The 18,377-nt window shown below is 36.7% G+C and overlaps 1 protein-coding gene across 1 annotated transcript in view; it reads left to right on the top strand.

The window, feature by feature from the left end:
- LOC113077840 (NLR family CARD domain-containing protein 3-like) overlaps positions 1-17,325 on the top strand; it is a 50,880-nt gene extending 33,555 nt beyond the window's left edge. Inside the window, exons 7-8 of the mRNA XM_026250111.1 lie at positions 14,943-15,113; positions 16,531-17,325. Coding sequence (XP_026105896.1) covers positions 14,943-15,113; positions 16,531-16,546 — 187 coding nt within the window. The 3' untranslated portion in view covers positions 16,547-17,325. The remainder of the gene's footprint in view (positions 1-14,942; positions 15,114-16,530) is intronic.
- The last annotated feature ends 1,052 nt before the right edge of the window (positions 17,326-18,377 follow it).

Here is an 18,377-nt window from a genome sequence, read left to right as displayed (position 1 = left end):
AGATAGATAGATAGATAGATAGATAGATAGATAGATAGATTAGATGAGTTTGAATGAGTTTAAATTGATTAGCATCAAAGCTTGATTGAGTCTAATGGGATTTGGAGCTTGGGTCATCTGAACATCCTGTCAATGAAAGTCTATGGGATTTTTATGATTTTTAATATAAATTTTTAAGAAAACCGTAACTCAAACCAGTCTGAAAAGATATAGCACACCAAGTCAGAACAGTATGAAGGTCTGACCCGAGTTTGGAGTATGTAGCTTGAACGGTCTAGGAGGAGTTAGTGTCCAAAAATTTGCGGTCAGAAAAATAATAATAAGAAGAAGAACTAGAAAAAAAAGTTTGATGAGACAAACTTTAAGTTGGCTTGAGAAAGCCTGACCAGAAAGTTTGAAGAAGTTTTAAAGAAGTTAGAAGTTTATAGTTTAAAGTTTTTGATTAGTTAGATTGATAGATTAGTTGAAAGAAAGAAAGATATATTAGTTAGAAAGAATGACAGATAGATTAGTTAGAAAGAATGATAGATTAGTTCAAAAGAAAAAATGATAGATAGATTAGTTTGACAGAAAGAATGCATGCGACTAACATTTCTAGCATGATTAACAAGTTACTAGCATGTTGTTAGCATGACTAGCATGTCGTTACCATGTTTCTAGCATGACTAGCATTTTGCTAGCATGTTTCTAGCATGATTAGCATGCGAATAGCATGTTGTTAGCATTACTAGCATGTCGCTACCATGTTTCTAGCATGGTTCTATCATGATTAACATGCTGCTAGCATTTTGCTAGCATTTTTCTAGCATGACTAGCATGTTTCTAGCATGATTAGCATGTTAATAGCATGTTGCTAGCATATTGTTATCATGACTAACATGTTGCTAGTATATTTCTAGCATGATTAGCATTGGACTAGCACGTTTGATAACATGTTTCTAGCATGATTAGCATTCGACTAGCATGTTGCTAGCATGATTTTAGCATGATTAGCATGTCTCTAGCATGATTAGCATGTTGCTAGCATGTTTCTAGCATGATTAGCATGATTAGCATTTTGTTCGCATTTTTCTAACATGACTAGCATTTTGCTAGCATGTTGCTAGCATGTTTCTAGCATGATTAGCATGCGACTAGCAATTTAGATAGCATGTTTCTAGCATGATTAGCATGTCACTAGCATGTTTCTAGCATGATTAGCATAGCATGATTAGAATGTTGCTAGCATGTTTCTAACATGCTGCTAGCATTTTTCTAGCATGATTAGCATGTCGTTAGCATGTTTATAGCATGATTAACATGTTGCTACCATGTCGCTAGCATGTTTCTAGCATGACTAGCATGCGACTAGCATGTTGCTAGCATGATTAGCATGTTGTTAGCATTACTAGCATGCGACTAGCATGTTGCCAGCATGATTTTAACATGATTAGCATGTTGCTAGCATGTTTCTAGCATGCGACTTACAGGTTGCTAGCGTTATTTTAGCATGATTAGCATGATGCTATCATGTTTCTAGCATGATTAACATGTGACTAGCATGTTTCTAGCATGATTAGCATGTTGCTTGCATGTTTCTAGCATGATTACCATGTTGCTAGCATGTTGTTACCATGTTTCTAGCATGATTAACATGTTGCTAGCATGTTGTTAACATGTTTCTAGCATGATTAGCATACAACTTGCATGTTGCTAGCATGTTGCTAACGTGATTACCATGTTGCTAGCATGTCGCTAGCATTTTTCTAGCATAAATAACATGCAACTAGCATGTTGCTAGCATGATTTTACCATGATTAGCATTGTTCCTAGCATATTTCTAGCATGATTAACATATTGCTAGCATGTCGCTAACATGTTTCGGGCATGATTAGCATGTTGCTAGCATGACTAGCATGCGACTAGCATGTTGCTATCATGATTAGCATGTTGTTAGCATGTTTCTAACATGATTAGCATGGGACTAGCATTTTGCTAGCATGATTTTACCATGATTAGCATGTTGCTAGCATTTTTCTAGCATGATTAACATATTGTTAGCATTTCGCTAGCATGTTTCTAGCATGATTAGCATGTTTCTAGCATGACTAGCATGCGACTAGCATGTTGCTAACATGATTAGCATGTTGCTAGGATGTTTCTAGCATGACTAGCATTCGACTAGCATGTTGCTAGCATGATTTTAGCATGATTAGCATGTTTCTAGCATGATTTACCCTAGTTTACCACGATTTACCATAGTTTACCATGATTTACCATAGTTTACCATTATTTACCACAATTTACCATAGTTTACCATGATTAACTATAGTATACCATGATTTACCACGTTCAAGTATGATTTACTGATTCTAGCATGATTTAACATAGTTTACCATTATTTACCATAGTTTACCATGATTTACTATAATATACCACGATTTACCATGTTCAAGTATGATTTACTGATTCTAGCATGATTTATCATAGTTTACCATGATTTACCACGATTTACCATAGTTTACCATGATTTACTATAGTATACCACGATTTACCATGTTCAAGTATGATTTACTGATTCTAGTATGATTTATCATAGTTTACCATGATTTACCATAGTTTACCATGATTTACCATAGTTTACCATGATTTACCATGATTTACCATAGTTTACCACGATTTACTATAGTATACCATGATTTACCATGTTCAAGTATGATTTACTGATTCTAGCATGATTAAGCATAGTTTACCATGATTTACCACGATTTACCGTAGTTTACCATGATTTACTATAGTATACCACGATTTACCATGTTCAAGTATGATTTACTGATTCTAGTATGATTTATCATAGTTTACCATGATTTACCATAATTGCTAGGATGTTTCTAGCATGACTAGCATTCGACTAGCATGTTGCTAGCATGATTTTAGCATGATTAGCATGTTTCTAGCATGATTTACCCTAGTTTACCACGATTTACCATAGTTTACCATGATTTACCATAGTTTACCATTATTTACCACGATTTACCATAGTTTACCATGATTAACTATAGTATACCATGATTTACCACGTTCAAGTATGATTTACTGATTCTAGCATGATTTAACATAGTTTACCATTATTTACCATAGTTTACCATGATTTACTATAATATACCACGATTTACCATGTTCAAGTATGATTTACTGATTCTAGCATGATTTAACATAGTTTACCATTATTTACCATAGTTTACCATGATTTACTATAATATACCACAATTTACCATGTTCAAGTATGATTTACTGATTCTAGCATGATTTATCATAGTTTACCATGATTTACCACGATTTACCGTAGTTTACCATGATTTACTATAGTATACCACGATTTACCATGTTCAAGTATGATTTACTGATTCTAGTATGATTTATCATAGTTTACCATGATTTACCATAGTTTACCATGATTTACCATGATTTACCATAGTTTACCATGATTTACTATAGTATACCATGATTTACCATGTTCAAGTATGATTTACTGATTCTAGCATGATTAAGCATAGTTTACCATGATTTACCACGATTTACCGTAGTTTACCATGATTTACTATAGTATACCACGATTTACCATGTTCAAGTATGATTTACTGATTGTAGTATGATTTATCATAGTTTACCATGATTTACCATGATTTACCATAGTTTACCATGATTTACCATAGTTTACCATGATTTACTATAGTATACCATGATTTACCATGTTCAAGTATGATTTACTGATTCTAGCATGATTTAGCATAGTTTACCATGATTTACCGCGATTTACCATAGTTTACCATGATTTACCATGATTTACCATAGTTTACCATGATTTACCATGATTTACCATAGTTTACCATTATTTACTATAGTATACCATGATTTACCATGTTCAAGTATGATTTACTATGGTTCTAGCATGATTTACCATAGTTTACCATTATTTACCACGATTTACCATGATTTACTATAGTATACCACCATTTACCATGTTCAAGTATGATTTACTGATTATAGCATGATTTATCATAGTTTATCACGATTTACCACGATTTACCATAGTTTACCATGATTTATGATCTATGATAGATAGATAGATAGATAGAAATAGTCAGAGAGATGTTGGCTTGGCCATCTTGGCCATGGGGCAAAAGAGCCACAGTACTTGTGTGCCCAACATTCTTGAGTTGTCCCGCTGCAAAAAAAAATACCATAAAAAAATACACATGCAACAGTCTTTTTCCATGGTCCCTTGCTGTTTTCTTTTTTAATAAAAAGCCTAGGCTATGATAACAGCTACGACAGGGTTGTCTAGCTGAATGCGAAGTAAGTCATGCAAAAACCATAATCTCCTAAATACCATTCATTTTAATCTTATTTTAATAGTACTGACAACATATTTTAAGTTATCACACATTACTGAAAAATTAAAGAAGGGACACTATATATAGTATGCTTCGGCGAGTCAAGAGCTAAACAAAAAGTCCTGTTTCATTACAAAATACTATAACTTTTATAAACTTTATACTATCACCACAAAATTTTAATTAATATTTATATTAAAATAAATATTTCATAAAACTGAAACTTAAATATATTATGTATATAGGCTATACAAAACAGAAAAGAAAAAAGACTAAATAATAAGGCTGAATAAGCTGATCTATAGCATGTTAAATGGTGGTTGCTTGTCTATGAATGGTACACCCCTCTAAGCTCACAGAAGTGGTTTGACCCAAGTCCTCAGCAGCCAATGACATTGACCTCTTCAAACTGATTTTTAACGTGTACTTCACGTGTATTTCACGTGTATTTAACACGTGAAATACACGTTAAATATGCGCTGATTTTTCACGTGTAAACAACACGTATTTAACGCGTTAAATAATATTGGATATAATATCGGAGTAATATAGTATTTTAAGAAGCTCTTAAAATATATATATAAACGACTTTACCATGTTGTGCAGCGCCGATAAATAAATAATATTAAATACGTGTTGTCACGTATTTAATGAAATACACGTATTTAACGTGTTGTTGACACGTTAAAATTCACTCTTGGAAAAGGCCCTCTTGGCCCTCTTGGCCTTCCATACACATTAGATATAATGAAGGGAGACGTGAAAAAAGGACATCACGTTGTTTTGATATGGATTACTTTATCACAGAATATTTGTTCAGCAGCACTTGTTTGGTTTAAAAGTAGACATGTCAAGCTTTCTATAGATATATCTCTCATGTCTCTTCGTTGAGTATTCATGGAGTTACAGTTCATTTTAATGACGTGTTTGTAAATGAAGATCAGTGCAGACCAAGGCTGCAGACAGCACACCTTGTTTGTTATCTTTATTTTATAAGTGCACAAAGTTTTGTTGTTATTATGTTTGTATCCAAAAAAAGTAGACCCTTTACATATTCAATTGATGTATTGCTCTTATCTGTACGATTAAAACTGAAAGTGTAATTTAAGTAATTTTCGGGGTTATCAGGAGAAAATGACTCAAAACGCGTATATGCGTTAATCGACTCCAGAGTTAAAAGGCTGTCGTGACTTTTTTTCCTTCCAGTATTCATAAGCTGTATCACGCTGTTAAATTATATTTCATTTTGCACACATAAACAGTTCAAAAACACCTGGATTCTGCTCTTGTTGTGTTCTAATGGGTGGATTAGTGCAATTCGCTGTGATATTATTTTTGGAAGCGCTTAAAAAATGCTGATGAAGCGCTCCTTTCTCTCTCGTCTTTCTCTCTGTTCTTTGGCCAGAGACATAATTTATAAATTTGATCTGACCCGGTAATAATAACATATGTTGGTTTAGCTTGTCAGTGTGAATGAAATGTGTAGCCTATTTATTTGTCCGATCTCGCCCCGAAACGTGGCTGTCATGTGGACTTCAAGTGTTCAGAGAAATACATCGCGAGCTCGCGGACATTTGGCTGCCGCGAATATATCATGTTATTAATTTAAACAGTTCAGAAACATCTGAATTTAGCCCTTGGTGTGTTCTAACGTGTGGATTGCGTGCAATCGCCATTTTTAAAGGTCTTAAATAAGAATAAATTCGCTCGTTGTGAGCTCCGTGTAGACAATGACTGAGCTGATCAGCCGTGATTCTTCTCTCGTCTTTCTGACTGCTCTCTGCCCAGAAAAAAATTATTAATGAGCCCTAACCCCTGTTCTAATCAGATATGTTGGTTTAGCTTGTCAGTTTGAAGGAAATTGTATTATTTACTTGTATTTCTAACCGTTTTAAAAGTGAAACGAAACCCGACTCCTCCCCTAAATCTCATTGCAACTGTAGGGGCGCAATTTTTCTCAGACAATGTGAGTCTATGGGTAATGAATTTTTACATTTAAAAATTAATTAAAACTAACTTTGATGTTGGCTTGGCCATCTTGGCCATGGGGCAAAAGAGCCACAGTACTTGTGTGCCCAACATTCTTGAGTTGCCCCGCTGCAAAAAAATAAAAATAATAGTACCATAAAAAAATACACCTGCAACTGTCTTTTTCCATAGTCCCTTGCTGTTTTCTTTTTTTAATAAAAAGCCTAGGCTATGATAACAGCTACGGCAGGGTTGTCTAGCAGAATGCGAAATAAGTCATGCAAAAACCATAATCTCCTAAATACCATTAAATTTAATCTTATTTTAATAGTACTGACAACATATTTTAAGTTATCACACATTACTGAAAAATTAAAGAAAGGACACAATGTATAGTATACTTCGGCGAGTTAAGAGCTAAACAAAAAGTCCTGTTTCATTACAAAATACTGTAACTTTTATAAACTTTATACTATCACCACAAAATTTTAATTCATATTTATTATAAAATAAATATTTCATAAAACTGAAACTTAAATATATTATTTCTATAGGCTATACTAAACAGAAAAGAGAAAAGACTAAATAATAAGGCTGAATAAGCTGATCTATAGCATGTTAAATGGTGGTTGCCTGCTTATGAATGGTACACCCCTCTAAGCTCACAGAAGTGGTTTGACCCAAGTCCTCAGCAGCCAATGACATTGACCTCTTCAAACTGATTTTTAACGTGTACTTCACGTGTACTTCACGTGTATTTCACGTGTATTTCAACGTGAAATACACGTTAAATACCCGCTGATTTTCCACGTGTAAACAACACGTATTTAACGCGTTAAACAATATTGGATATAATATTGGAGTAATATAGTATTTTAAGAAGCTTTTAAAAAATATATAAATTACTTTACCATGTTGTGCAGCGCCGATAAATAAATAATATTAAATACGTGTTTTCTACGCATGAAATACACGTATTTAACGTGTTGTTGACGCGTTAAAATTCACGTGTATTTGACCCTCTTGGCCTTCCATACACATTAGACGTGAAAAAAGGACATCGCGTTGTTTTGATATGGATTACTTTATCACAGAATATTTGTTCCGGAGCACTTGTTTAGTTTGAAAGTAGACATGTCAAGCTTTCTATAGATATATCTCTCATGTCTCTTCGTTGAGTATTCATGGAGTTACAGTTCATTTTAATGACGTGTTTGTAAATGAAGATCAGCGCAGACCAAGGCTGCAGACAGCACACCTTGTTTGTTATCTTTATTTTATAAGTGCCCAAAGTTTTGTTGTTATTATGTTTGTATCCAAGAAAAGTAGACCCTTTACAGAGACACGTTAAAATTCACGTGTATTTGACCCTCTTGGCCTTCCATACACATTAGACGTGAAAAAAGGACATTGCGTTGTTTTGATATGGATTACTTTATCACAGAATATTTGTTCGGGAGCACTTGTTTAGTTTGAAAGTAAACATGTCAAGCTTTCTATAGATATATCTCTCATGTCTCTTCGTTGAGTATTCATGGAGTTACAGTTCATTTTAATGACGTGTTTGTAAATGAAGATCAGCGCAGACCAAGGCTGCACCTTGTTTGTTATCTTTATTTTATAAGTGCACAAAGTTTTGTTGTTATTATGTTTGTATCCAAAAAAAATAGACCCTTTACAGATTCGATTGATGTATTGCTCTTATCTGTATGATTAAAACTGAAAGTGTAATTTAAGTAAATTTCGGGGTTATCAGGAGAAAATGACTCAAAACGCGTATATGCGTTAATCGACTCCAGAGTTAAAAGGCTGTCGTGACTTTTTTTCCTTCCAGTATTCATAAGCTGTATCACTCTGTCAAATTATATTTCATTTTGCACACATAAACAGTTCAAAAACACCTGAATTCTGCTCTTGTTGTGTTCTAATGGGTGGATTAGTGCAATTCGCTGTGATATTATTTTTGGAAGCGCTTAAAAAATGCTGATGAAGCGCTCATTTCTCTCTCGTCTTTCTCTCTGTTCTTTGGCCAGAGACATTATTTATAAATGAGATCTGACCCGGTAATAATAACATATGTTGGTTTAGCTTGTCAGTGTGAATGAAATGTGTAGCCTATTTATTTGTCCGATCTCGCCCCGAAACGCGGCTGTCATGTGGACTTCAAGTGTTCAGAGAAATACATCGCGAGCTCGCGGACATTTGGCTGCCGCGAATATATCATGTTATTACTTTAAACAGTTCAGAAACATCTGAATTTAGCTCTTGGTGTGTTCTAACGTGTGGATTGCGTGCAATCGCCGTTATAAAAGGTCTTAAATAAGAATTAATTCGCTCGTTGTGAGCTCCGTTGAGACCGTGCTTGAGCTGAGCAGCAGCGATTCTTCTCTCGTCTTTCTGACTGCTCTCTGCCAAGAAATAAATTATTAATGAGCCCTAACCCCTGTACTAATCAGATATGTTGGTTTAGCTTGTCAGTTTGAAGGAAATTGTATTATTTGTATTTTTAACCGGTTTAAAAGTGAAACGAAACCCGACTCCTCCCCTAAATCTCATTGCAACTGTAGGGGCGCAATTTTTCTCAGACAATGTAAGTCTATGGGTAATGAATTTTTACATTTAAAAATGTATAAAAAAAACTTTAAGTCTGATCACTCTTAAAAGATATAGCATACACCACCACTCTATCCCGCAGGTGTCTGCCGAGTTTGGGGCTTGTAGCTTTAAAGCCCTAGGAGGAGTAGCGTTTAGAATTTTTCTCAGAAGAATAATAATAAAGAAAATAGCCAAGCCAACATAATAAGTTTAAATAGCATAACAGTATGTTGGCTTGTTGCCAAGCCAACATAACTAGAATGTACATTTCCTGAAGAAAATGTGAGTGGTGCTTGCAGTGGAAAAACTCGCCCCTCTGTTGCTAGGGCGTTGCAATGAGGTTGCTATGGTACTCAGGACAGTTGCTAGGGCCATTGCTAGGGTTTTCTGGGTGGTTGCTAGGGTGGTTGCTAGGGTCCCCATGATGGTTGATAGGGCCATTGCTAGGTTACCCAGGGTGGTTGCTAGGGTAATCAGGGTGGTTGCTAGGGTATTGCTATGTGGTTGCTAGGGAACCTGGGGTGGTTGCTAGGGCAGTTGCTAGGGTCCCCATGATGGTTGCTAGGGCCGTTGCTAAGGTACCCAGGCTGGTTGCTAGGGTAATTGGGGTGGTTGATAGGGTTTTGCTATGTGGTTGCTAGGGCGGTTGCTAGGGTCCCCATGATGGTTGCTAGGGCCGTTGCTGAGGTACCCAGGGTTGTTGCTAGGGTAATAAGGGCGGTTGCTAGGGTGTTGCTATGTGGTTGCTAGGGTACCTGGGGTGGTTGCTAGGGCGGTTGCTAGGGTCCCCATGATGGTTGCTAGGGCAGTCGCTAGGGTACCCAGTGTGGTTGCTAGGGTGTTGCTATGTGGTTGCTAGGGTATCCGGGGTGGTTGCTAGGGTACATGGGATGGTTGCTAGGGAGGTTGCTATGGTCCCCATGATGGTTGCTAGGGCCGTTGCTAAGGTACCAAGGGTGGTTGCTAGGGTAATCGAGGTGGTTGCTAGGGTGTTGCTGTGCGGTTGCTAGGGTACCCGGGGTGGTTGCTAGGGCGGTTGCTAGGGTCCCCATGATGGTTGCTAGGGACGTTGCTAAGGTTCCCAGGGTGGTTGCTAGGCTAATTGGGGTGGTTGCTAGGGTGTTGCTGTGTGGTTGCTAGGGTACACGGGGTGGTTGCTAGGGCGGTTGCTAGGGTCCCCATGATGGTTGCTAGGGCCGTTGCTAAGGTACCCAGGGTGGTTGCTAGGGTAATTGGGGCGGTTGCTAGGGTGTTGCTATGTGGTTGCTAGGGTAACCTGGGTGGTTGCTAGGCGGTTGCTAGGCAGTTGCTAGGTTAATTTTGGTGGTTGCTAATGTGTTGATAGGGTGTTCTGGGTGGTTGCTAGGTGGTTGCTAGGCAGTTGCTATGGTAACTGGGGTGGTTGTTATGATGTTACTTGGTGGTTGGTAGTTGTCACAGATGGTAACTATGTAGTTATTATAGAGTTCTTAGCCCAATTGAACACTTAGCTAATCACTATTAGCATGTAGCTATTAACTGCTAGCATGACTAGCATGCTGGATTCCCCGTTTACTAGCATGAGTCAAAAGAGCCAACCGCCATGTCGATACGATTTACTGTTAAAAAGAAATAAGACTTACTAATTGGTTGCTAGGCTACTCTATTTGGTTGCTATGGAGTGGCCTGGCAGCTGCCAATGATGATACTCAATAGGCTGCTCGGCAATATAAACCAACCCCCATGCCTCTACGATGTACTGATGCGGAGATATAGATCTTGCAAAATGGTTGCTAGGCTACTCCATTTGGTTGGTAGGGAGTGGCTTGGCAGCTGCCAATGATGATACTCCAAAGGCTGCTTGTAAATATAAACCAACCCCCATGTCTCTAGGATGTTCTGATGCAGAGATATAGATCTTGAAAAATGGTTGCTAGTGTAACAACAATGGGTTGTACATAATAATTAACTCAAATGATATATAGGGTATTTGAATAATTAATCAGGAATATGATTAATATATATCTCATATGACAGTTACACTAAATTTTATTGAAGATGAAAAATAGCTCAATTGTCTATACCAATAACTCATTACAGGGCACTGTAATTTACTCATTAATATGTCAATATTCCATTCTTCATATCAATTATTGTGATATCTCTTACTGTAAATTACTGCAAATCAAACAGTGGTTTGTCCAGCAAACGGCCGTAAGATTAACCTATCAATTTTCAATAAAGTTATCACTTCTTATAATTCAAGGAAAAATATTCTCTGGCCATGAAAACATTATCCTATCATTATGATAAATTTAGTTCCTAAATTTAAAGCTTGTAGCTAGATCAGACATCTCAGTGACTCGTGATGTGAGCGGGGTGGAGGCAAATGAGGCAATCATGAATATATGGGTTTTTAATAATTGACTAATAATACATCAAGCTACAAATCACACAGAGATGGTGAACCTTGAGATGGTTCACGCCTCTGTTCGCGTGAACAACCAATGAACGTCCGCGATCTGAAGCGGGGAAAAGTTCCTTTGTCTCTGTGGAAACACCCACCCTACTAACTTTGGGGCTTATCAGATTTCTGCAGGGATATTCTAGCAAGTTCGTAATTCCAGATTAATACATTTTTCATTACTTTGCTTTAGATAAATGGGTCTGTCAAAGCATGACGATTAAACAGATACCAAAAATAATATATATATATATATATATATATATATATATGATCAAAACATGAAGTTACATTCAAATGCAGAATTACACACATTTAAAGATTAACACACGCTAATAAATTGCAGATAGTCCCAATTTATATGGGAAACATCTCAATGCACCAACAAAAACAATACTATATACTTTTAGACTACGTCTGAGTACATTTTACCATTCTTTTTACATTCCTGTTCTGTTTGCCAGTGGGATCATAAAGTTTTACGACCTGGTCAGGAGTGGGGTTACAGAAAACATGACTCTATTTGAGAAAGTTAAAATGAGGAGAAACATTTCCAACTTATAAGCTAGTAAAATTATAACCATTTACACAGGATTAACCATTTTTTATGCAATACACAAACATTCAAAATACATATTATTAATAAAATGATGAAGGTAAGGAACTTCTAAGAAAGGTTTCTTTTTGTGTATGTATTGGAATGTGGTTGGGGGTTTCATGTTTCCTTTGAGGCTCGCCCGGGTATCGTAAATAATTTAAGTCCGGCCAGGCTGGCGCCAGGCCAGGCATTTAGTGGAAAAAGGTTTCATGTTATATGCCTGAATTTAACCGATGAATCGATGACCTGCATATGCGTTACACTAGGGTACTCTGTTTGGTTGCTAGGGAGTGGCCTGGCAGCTGCCAATGATGATAATCCAAAGCTAATATAAACCAACCCCCATGCTTCTATGTCTTTCAGGTGTTAAGATATCCCTCTATGCTTTGGGTTGCTAGGGTGCTCTAAATAATTGCTAGGGCGTGGCTAGGAAGTCTTGAAGGTGATTTGTGATTGGTCGTTTGCTGCCCGAGTCAAAGGAGCCCACCCTCATGTTTCTATAACACTTCTATCCAAAGATATTAATTTGGTCTTTTTCAATGGAAGTCTATGGAATTTGTTGTTAGGGTGCTCTATATGGTTGCTAGGGCGTTGCTTGATAGCCTCATAACGATCCTGAGAGTCTGATTGGTTGTCTGATTAAAATGAGCCCAACCCCATGTATCTATGATATTGTGATCCAGAGTTATATTTAATACAAAATCCCTATGTAATTTGTCATCGTTGGAAAAGCCCTCCCTATACTTTGTATTAGGGGCAAATTTGGGGGGCTCTTGCGCCCCAGGGGTACAACTTATACCAACTTATACAACCACAGCCTGATAGCCTCTCCAAATGTAGTGATTCACGTGTTTCTGTGAAATTCTCTCTCGGAGCTACGATCCGTCAAAGTTGGCCACAATGCATTGTCTATGGGATTTTTCGCCTGTTTTTTCGCTTATCGCTTATAAAAGTCATAGCACACCATTCCCGATTAGGCCGCACGATTTGACGCCTGTTTTGTTGGTCTGTGACAAAAACTGCGGGACAAGTTACGCGCCGAAATTTGTACGGATCTAGAAGAATAATAAGTATGTGAGATAATAATAAGTATGTGAGATAATAATAGTGATGCTTTGCCTCCGGCAAGCACCACTAATAAGTTTAAATAGGATTTCAGTAAGTTGGCTTTCTCAAGCCAACTTAATAACATAGAACGGTTTCAAGTTCTCACGAACAGAAACTGTCTGTATGAATTTCTGTCAACTTCATTCACTGCACAATGAATTAGAGATGCTCCAATCTGTCTTTTTTGTCTCCAACACTGATTCTGACACCGGGGTTCAGTATTATCTGATACAGATCCTGATCTCACACCAGTGCAGTTTTTTAAATCCATATATAGAGTTCATATATCTCTGTGTGTGGAACTGATAATCACTCTTTCACAATCAACTAAATACAGACTGTAACTAGTGGGGCAGGGCTGAGAGCCGTGGGAATGGAGCGAGGCTGGTGGAGTCATTGGAAATGAGAGACACCTGCGCCACTCACCACTTTCCAATTACTCCTGCGGCTCCCTCCGTTCCCACTCGTCTCACAGACTAATGCCGCATTGCAGGCAACCAGTAACCCATGTTTTTCCAACCTTAAACCTGTGAAAGTGCACTGGAACGGCATTCAAACCCGTGACTTCCCACTCGTGAACTCGTACTAGATCGATGTACTCCGAGTTCTGACATCACAGCACGTGAAACACCAATGGCAGCCCCTATGAATAATATTGCCTACGGATGCAGTGTTTATGCAAGTGGTACACGTTGAAAAAACTATTTTAGGACAATGTAACATCGCACTAAAATTATATAATAAAATAAATAATAATCTAGCTACAATTCCTTGCGCTCAGGAAGTTTGGCGTGACTTGAACGGTACAAAGTCATTAGTGGTTTTAAATCGTGACTTGCAGCTGAAAAACCTGCCTGGAACGCAGCATTATTAATTATAAAGAAAAATTTAATAAAAAACATAAAATAAAATAAAAAAAAACATAAACTAGGTTAGTGGATAATTCAGCAGCTAATTTTGTTAAAGAATTCAGTGCACAATAATTTTATAAAAATAAATATATAGTGAAAAGTCATTATTTAGTTGGAACAAATAAAAGTTTAGCACTGAAACTGGTAAAATGTTGCACGTTGCTATTTGTATTATTATAGAATCCATTCATAAAAAACAAAATATTTATATATAAACATGCTATAAAATGAAAAGACATTTATTTTAAATGTATAGTGCATTATACGTATATTCAACAACATATGATGGATAGGACCAAACAAATACATTGCATCACAAAGCACTTACAGAATGATGCACTTGAAGCAGTTGATGTACACAGTACTTCACATTAAACAGATCAGAGAACAAAGGGAAGAGATACTGAGGTGTAGTGAAGTGACATACAGTCATGATCCATACTCAGAATTCATGCTCTGCATTTAAACCATCCAAAGTGTGCGCGCGCGCACACACACACACAGAGCAGTGGGCAGGCATCTCAGTTTAGTATTGCCCGGCCAAGACTCGAACTCACAACCTTAGGTTTAGGAGACAAAATCTTTAACCACTAGGCCAGCCCCCCCCCCCTCCCCCCTTTTCTTTCTTTTTTTATTTTATTTCTTTTTTTTTGTTTTTGTGAAAGTGAAGGTGTGAAGTGTGTAGTGTATTATAGTTGTGCAACAGTTTATTTACGATACCTGATCCGGCAGAAAATGGCAGCATGAGTATCAAAATTGTTGCTTCAGTACTGTAAACAATGTTAATAATGTTAAAATATTCCCAACACAGGGGTCTTTAAATACTGCATGTTAAATTTAGATGTCATATGATCATGTTTTGTGTCTGACCTCAATTAAAAATTGATTCACAGCTAAACTGATCTGATCTGAGAGAGTGAAGAGTGTGTCATTGTTCTCTACAGGTTGAGTGATTGTGGCGTCACAGATGAAGGTTGTTCTGCTCTGACTTCAGCTCTGAGATCAAACCCCTCACACCTGAGAGAACTGGATCTGTCTCACAATAAACTAAGAGATTCAGTGAAGCTGCTTTCTGATGTACTACAGGATCCTCAGTGTAAACTGGAGAAAATGTGGTAAGATCTCTCTGATAGTCATATGTCAGTAAAACACCCTTTAATTTCAGTTTTAAGAATAAAATCAGCAATGTTCAGCAAACACACTATATTTCAGCAGAATTGACTCTGATTAAGTTAATTTCATTCATTTCCATTACATCACATGCTTTGCTTATGCTAGTTTGATCAATAATGAACTTTCAGATAACGTGTAAAATAGTAATCCAGAGTCTCTGTGACTTACTGCAGGATGAATATCTCAGAGGTTTAGAGTTGAACAGACAAGAGTCTGAATGTGTTTAGTTTTAACTCAGTATTACAGTGATCAATGACTGAATGAAAGTTATAATCACTTCAGTGTTCAGCATTATCATTGATAAAAGAGCCTCAAGACATGTAAAACCACAAGCAGTATTTTTTATTTTATATATTTATTTGCTGCTCTATCAGCAGGTTCATGTTCCTCTTATATCAGGGAGAGGTAAACTCGGTCCTGGAGGGACACAGTCCTGCAGAGTTTAGCTCCAACCCCAATTAAACACAGCTGAACACAGGGCCGGATCATGACATGGAGCGATTTAAAGTGCTCCTCGGTTGAAATCATGTTCCTGGGAAAGCAGTATTTCGTCTGGGCAGATGTCCATCTGTAGGTGTTTATTAGAGGAGCAAGTGACTGTTTCTCCAGACAGATCTGTGCTTATATCACTATGAAACAATATCTCACATTCAGCTCTGTGTGTCTGTTCAGTCCTGAAGCACATGACAGTTTCAAACAGCAGCATTGAGCATCAACATGCAGAAATCTCATTCTGTCAGCAGCAGTATGTGACAATGCTTGTCATTATATCTCCTCTCCTGCTCTGAGACCAGAGTCAATAACAAACTACACACACTTCAACTAAAATTAACACTGTGTCATTGTTCTCTACAGGTTGAGTGATTGTGGTGTCACAGATGAAGGTTTTTTTGCTCTGACTTCAGCTCTGAGATCAAACCCCTCACACCTGAGAGAACTGGATCTGTCTGGGAATAAACTAAGATATTTTAGTAGGAAGTTACTCTCTGATCTGAAGAAGGATCCACGTTATAAACTGGAGACATTACTCTATTGTGAGTGTTTGTTTAGATAAAGTTTATAAATTGAGTAACAGACTCCTGTGTGTGTGATTGGAGAATATAAGATAATAGTTGAGCTCCACTTTAATCTCTGTACTTTAAATTGTTTTTAATTCTGTGATGTGACTTATTTTTAATATATGAACATTTTGAAGTCTTACAGTGTCTCTAGGTGATAGTAGTTGTTGATCATTTACTGTTATTAATCTCTGGCTGTAATATGAATATACTGTGTGTTTTCTGAACTGGATCTGCTGATGTGATGTGACAGCAGTAATGTCTCAGACTCATATGTGTCTGTCTGTGTGTTTTATTGTAGGACTCTCAGTGTTTAGACGTCAGTTCAGTTTCCTCAGGATCAGCTGATGGTGAATAAGGAGCCGCTTCAGAGACGTCACAGACACACAATCAACACAGACTGTGTGATGGGGACACAAGAATTTAGAGATGTTCATTTCGGTTCATTTTCCTGACCGACTCCTAACAATCATTAACCAATGATTGACTGTTGACAAAATTAGAATGTTACATTAGATTTAAATTAAATTGGAATGAATATGTTTATGTGACCCATTGAAAGTGAACCCTTTACAGTTTATATTAATGTCTTATTATTATCTGTATGACCAAAACTCATTTTCACTGTAATAAGGAAAAATCAAGTGATTGCACACGGATCTCATGGGGAACATTTGTATTCATGCAGAATGAGATGTTGATATATTTCTCTTTAAATACTTTTCATTTATTTCTAAATGTTTATATGTTGTTTATAACAAATAATTTTATAGCTGCTTATATTTTCTGCTTTGTGTTTTACTCTGTTCTGAATACCGTAAAATTTAAAGGATTCGCACATTATTTTTTTTTTTTCTCTCAACACAATTTTGACTGATGATGTGTACAGCAGATATTTTAAATGTAATTTTTATCCATGCAGCAAATGTTTAAAAAAAGCTTTGGGGAGAAAAAAGTTTTTAACCTTTATGGGTAGCTTAATGTAAAACATTGTCATGAATTTGCAAACCAATGTACAACCAGCTGGGAACAAAACAGCTCACTGTAATTGACTAAATTCAGATTGCTGTTAGAACATGTATTGCAAATTAATAAATCAAGAGATGTTTAGAGCTCAGTCTATCTTTCACCTCGGATGCACTAGTGTAAATCTCACAGTTAATCAAAGTCTTTGAAACTCATTTAATGAGACAAACCCTGTATATCTGCATCTCATTAGGCTTCGGTTAATAAGATACCAAGCATCAAGGGAAATTTGAGATTAAGACTGATTATTAGTAAAAAAAATTCCAGAGATGGATGATGAACTGAGGAAGACAAGTTGCATTTTTATTTATTTTATTATTTAAAAACATTATTATTATTATTTTAAATATTAAACATTTGAAAAAAAAACAAGAAGAAAAAAAGAAAGATAAGCATAGATGCTGTTTTGCACCTTTATATCTTGGTAGTTAGTTTTAATCTGACTATATATCATATTTAGTTAAAATAATGCCTTAAAGAGCCAGTAAGATGAAAATTCTAAGCTTCCTATCACTGTTTATAAGTCCTGTACAATAGGCTTAAATCCATCCAAGGTTAAAAACATTGTCATTTTGTCAAAATATCATTTTAAAATTACCTCAATTCTCAGAGATCCCCAAACGGTTCGCACGAAGCTGTTCAAAAGATTCAGTTTCCTTAAACCCCACCTTTCGGTAGCATACTGCGTTCTGATTGGTCAACTAACATAGTTTTGATTGGTTGTTCCGCACACAACTTCATGGTAAACAATGCGTTAGCATCTTTTTGAGGTGAATTATGTCTTATTCCTCTCATCGCGAAGCAAACAGTAAAATAAAAAACTTGAACAGTCTCGCTGCTTTTTCTTCTGTGTTTGCGTATTCAAGCCGCGTGCTTCAGTTTGGATCTGATTAGCGCGTTCAGCGCGGGGGCGTGGTCACATTAGATATAACCAGAGCCATGGCTCTGGATGTAACAAAGGGAGATGTGAAAAACGGACATCGCGTTGTTTTCATATGGATTACTTTATCACAGAATATCTGTTAGCAGCACTTGTTACACTTCATTTTAATGACGTGTTTGTAAATGAAGATCAGCGCAGACAAAGGCTGCAGACAGCACACATACTGATAAGCGCTCGGG

This window comes from Carassius auratus, unplaced genomic scaffold (genome assembly GCF_003368295.1).
Source record: "Carassius auratus strain Wakin unplaced genomic scaffold, ASM336829v1 scaf_tig00023288, whole genome shotgun sequence".
Classification (NCBI taxonomy): Eukaryota; Metazoa; Chordata; class Actinopteri; order Cypriniformes; family Cyprinidae; genus Carassius; species Carassius auratus.
Note: the sequence above shows the minus strand (reverse complement) of the source record. Positions and strands in the feature narration are given on the sequence as shown.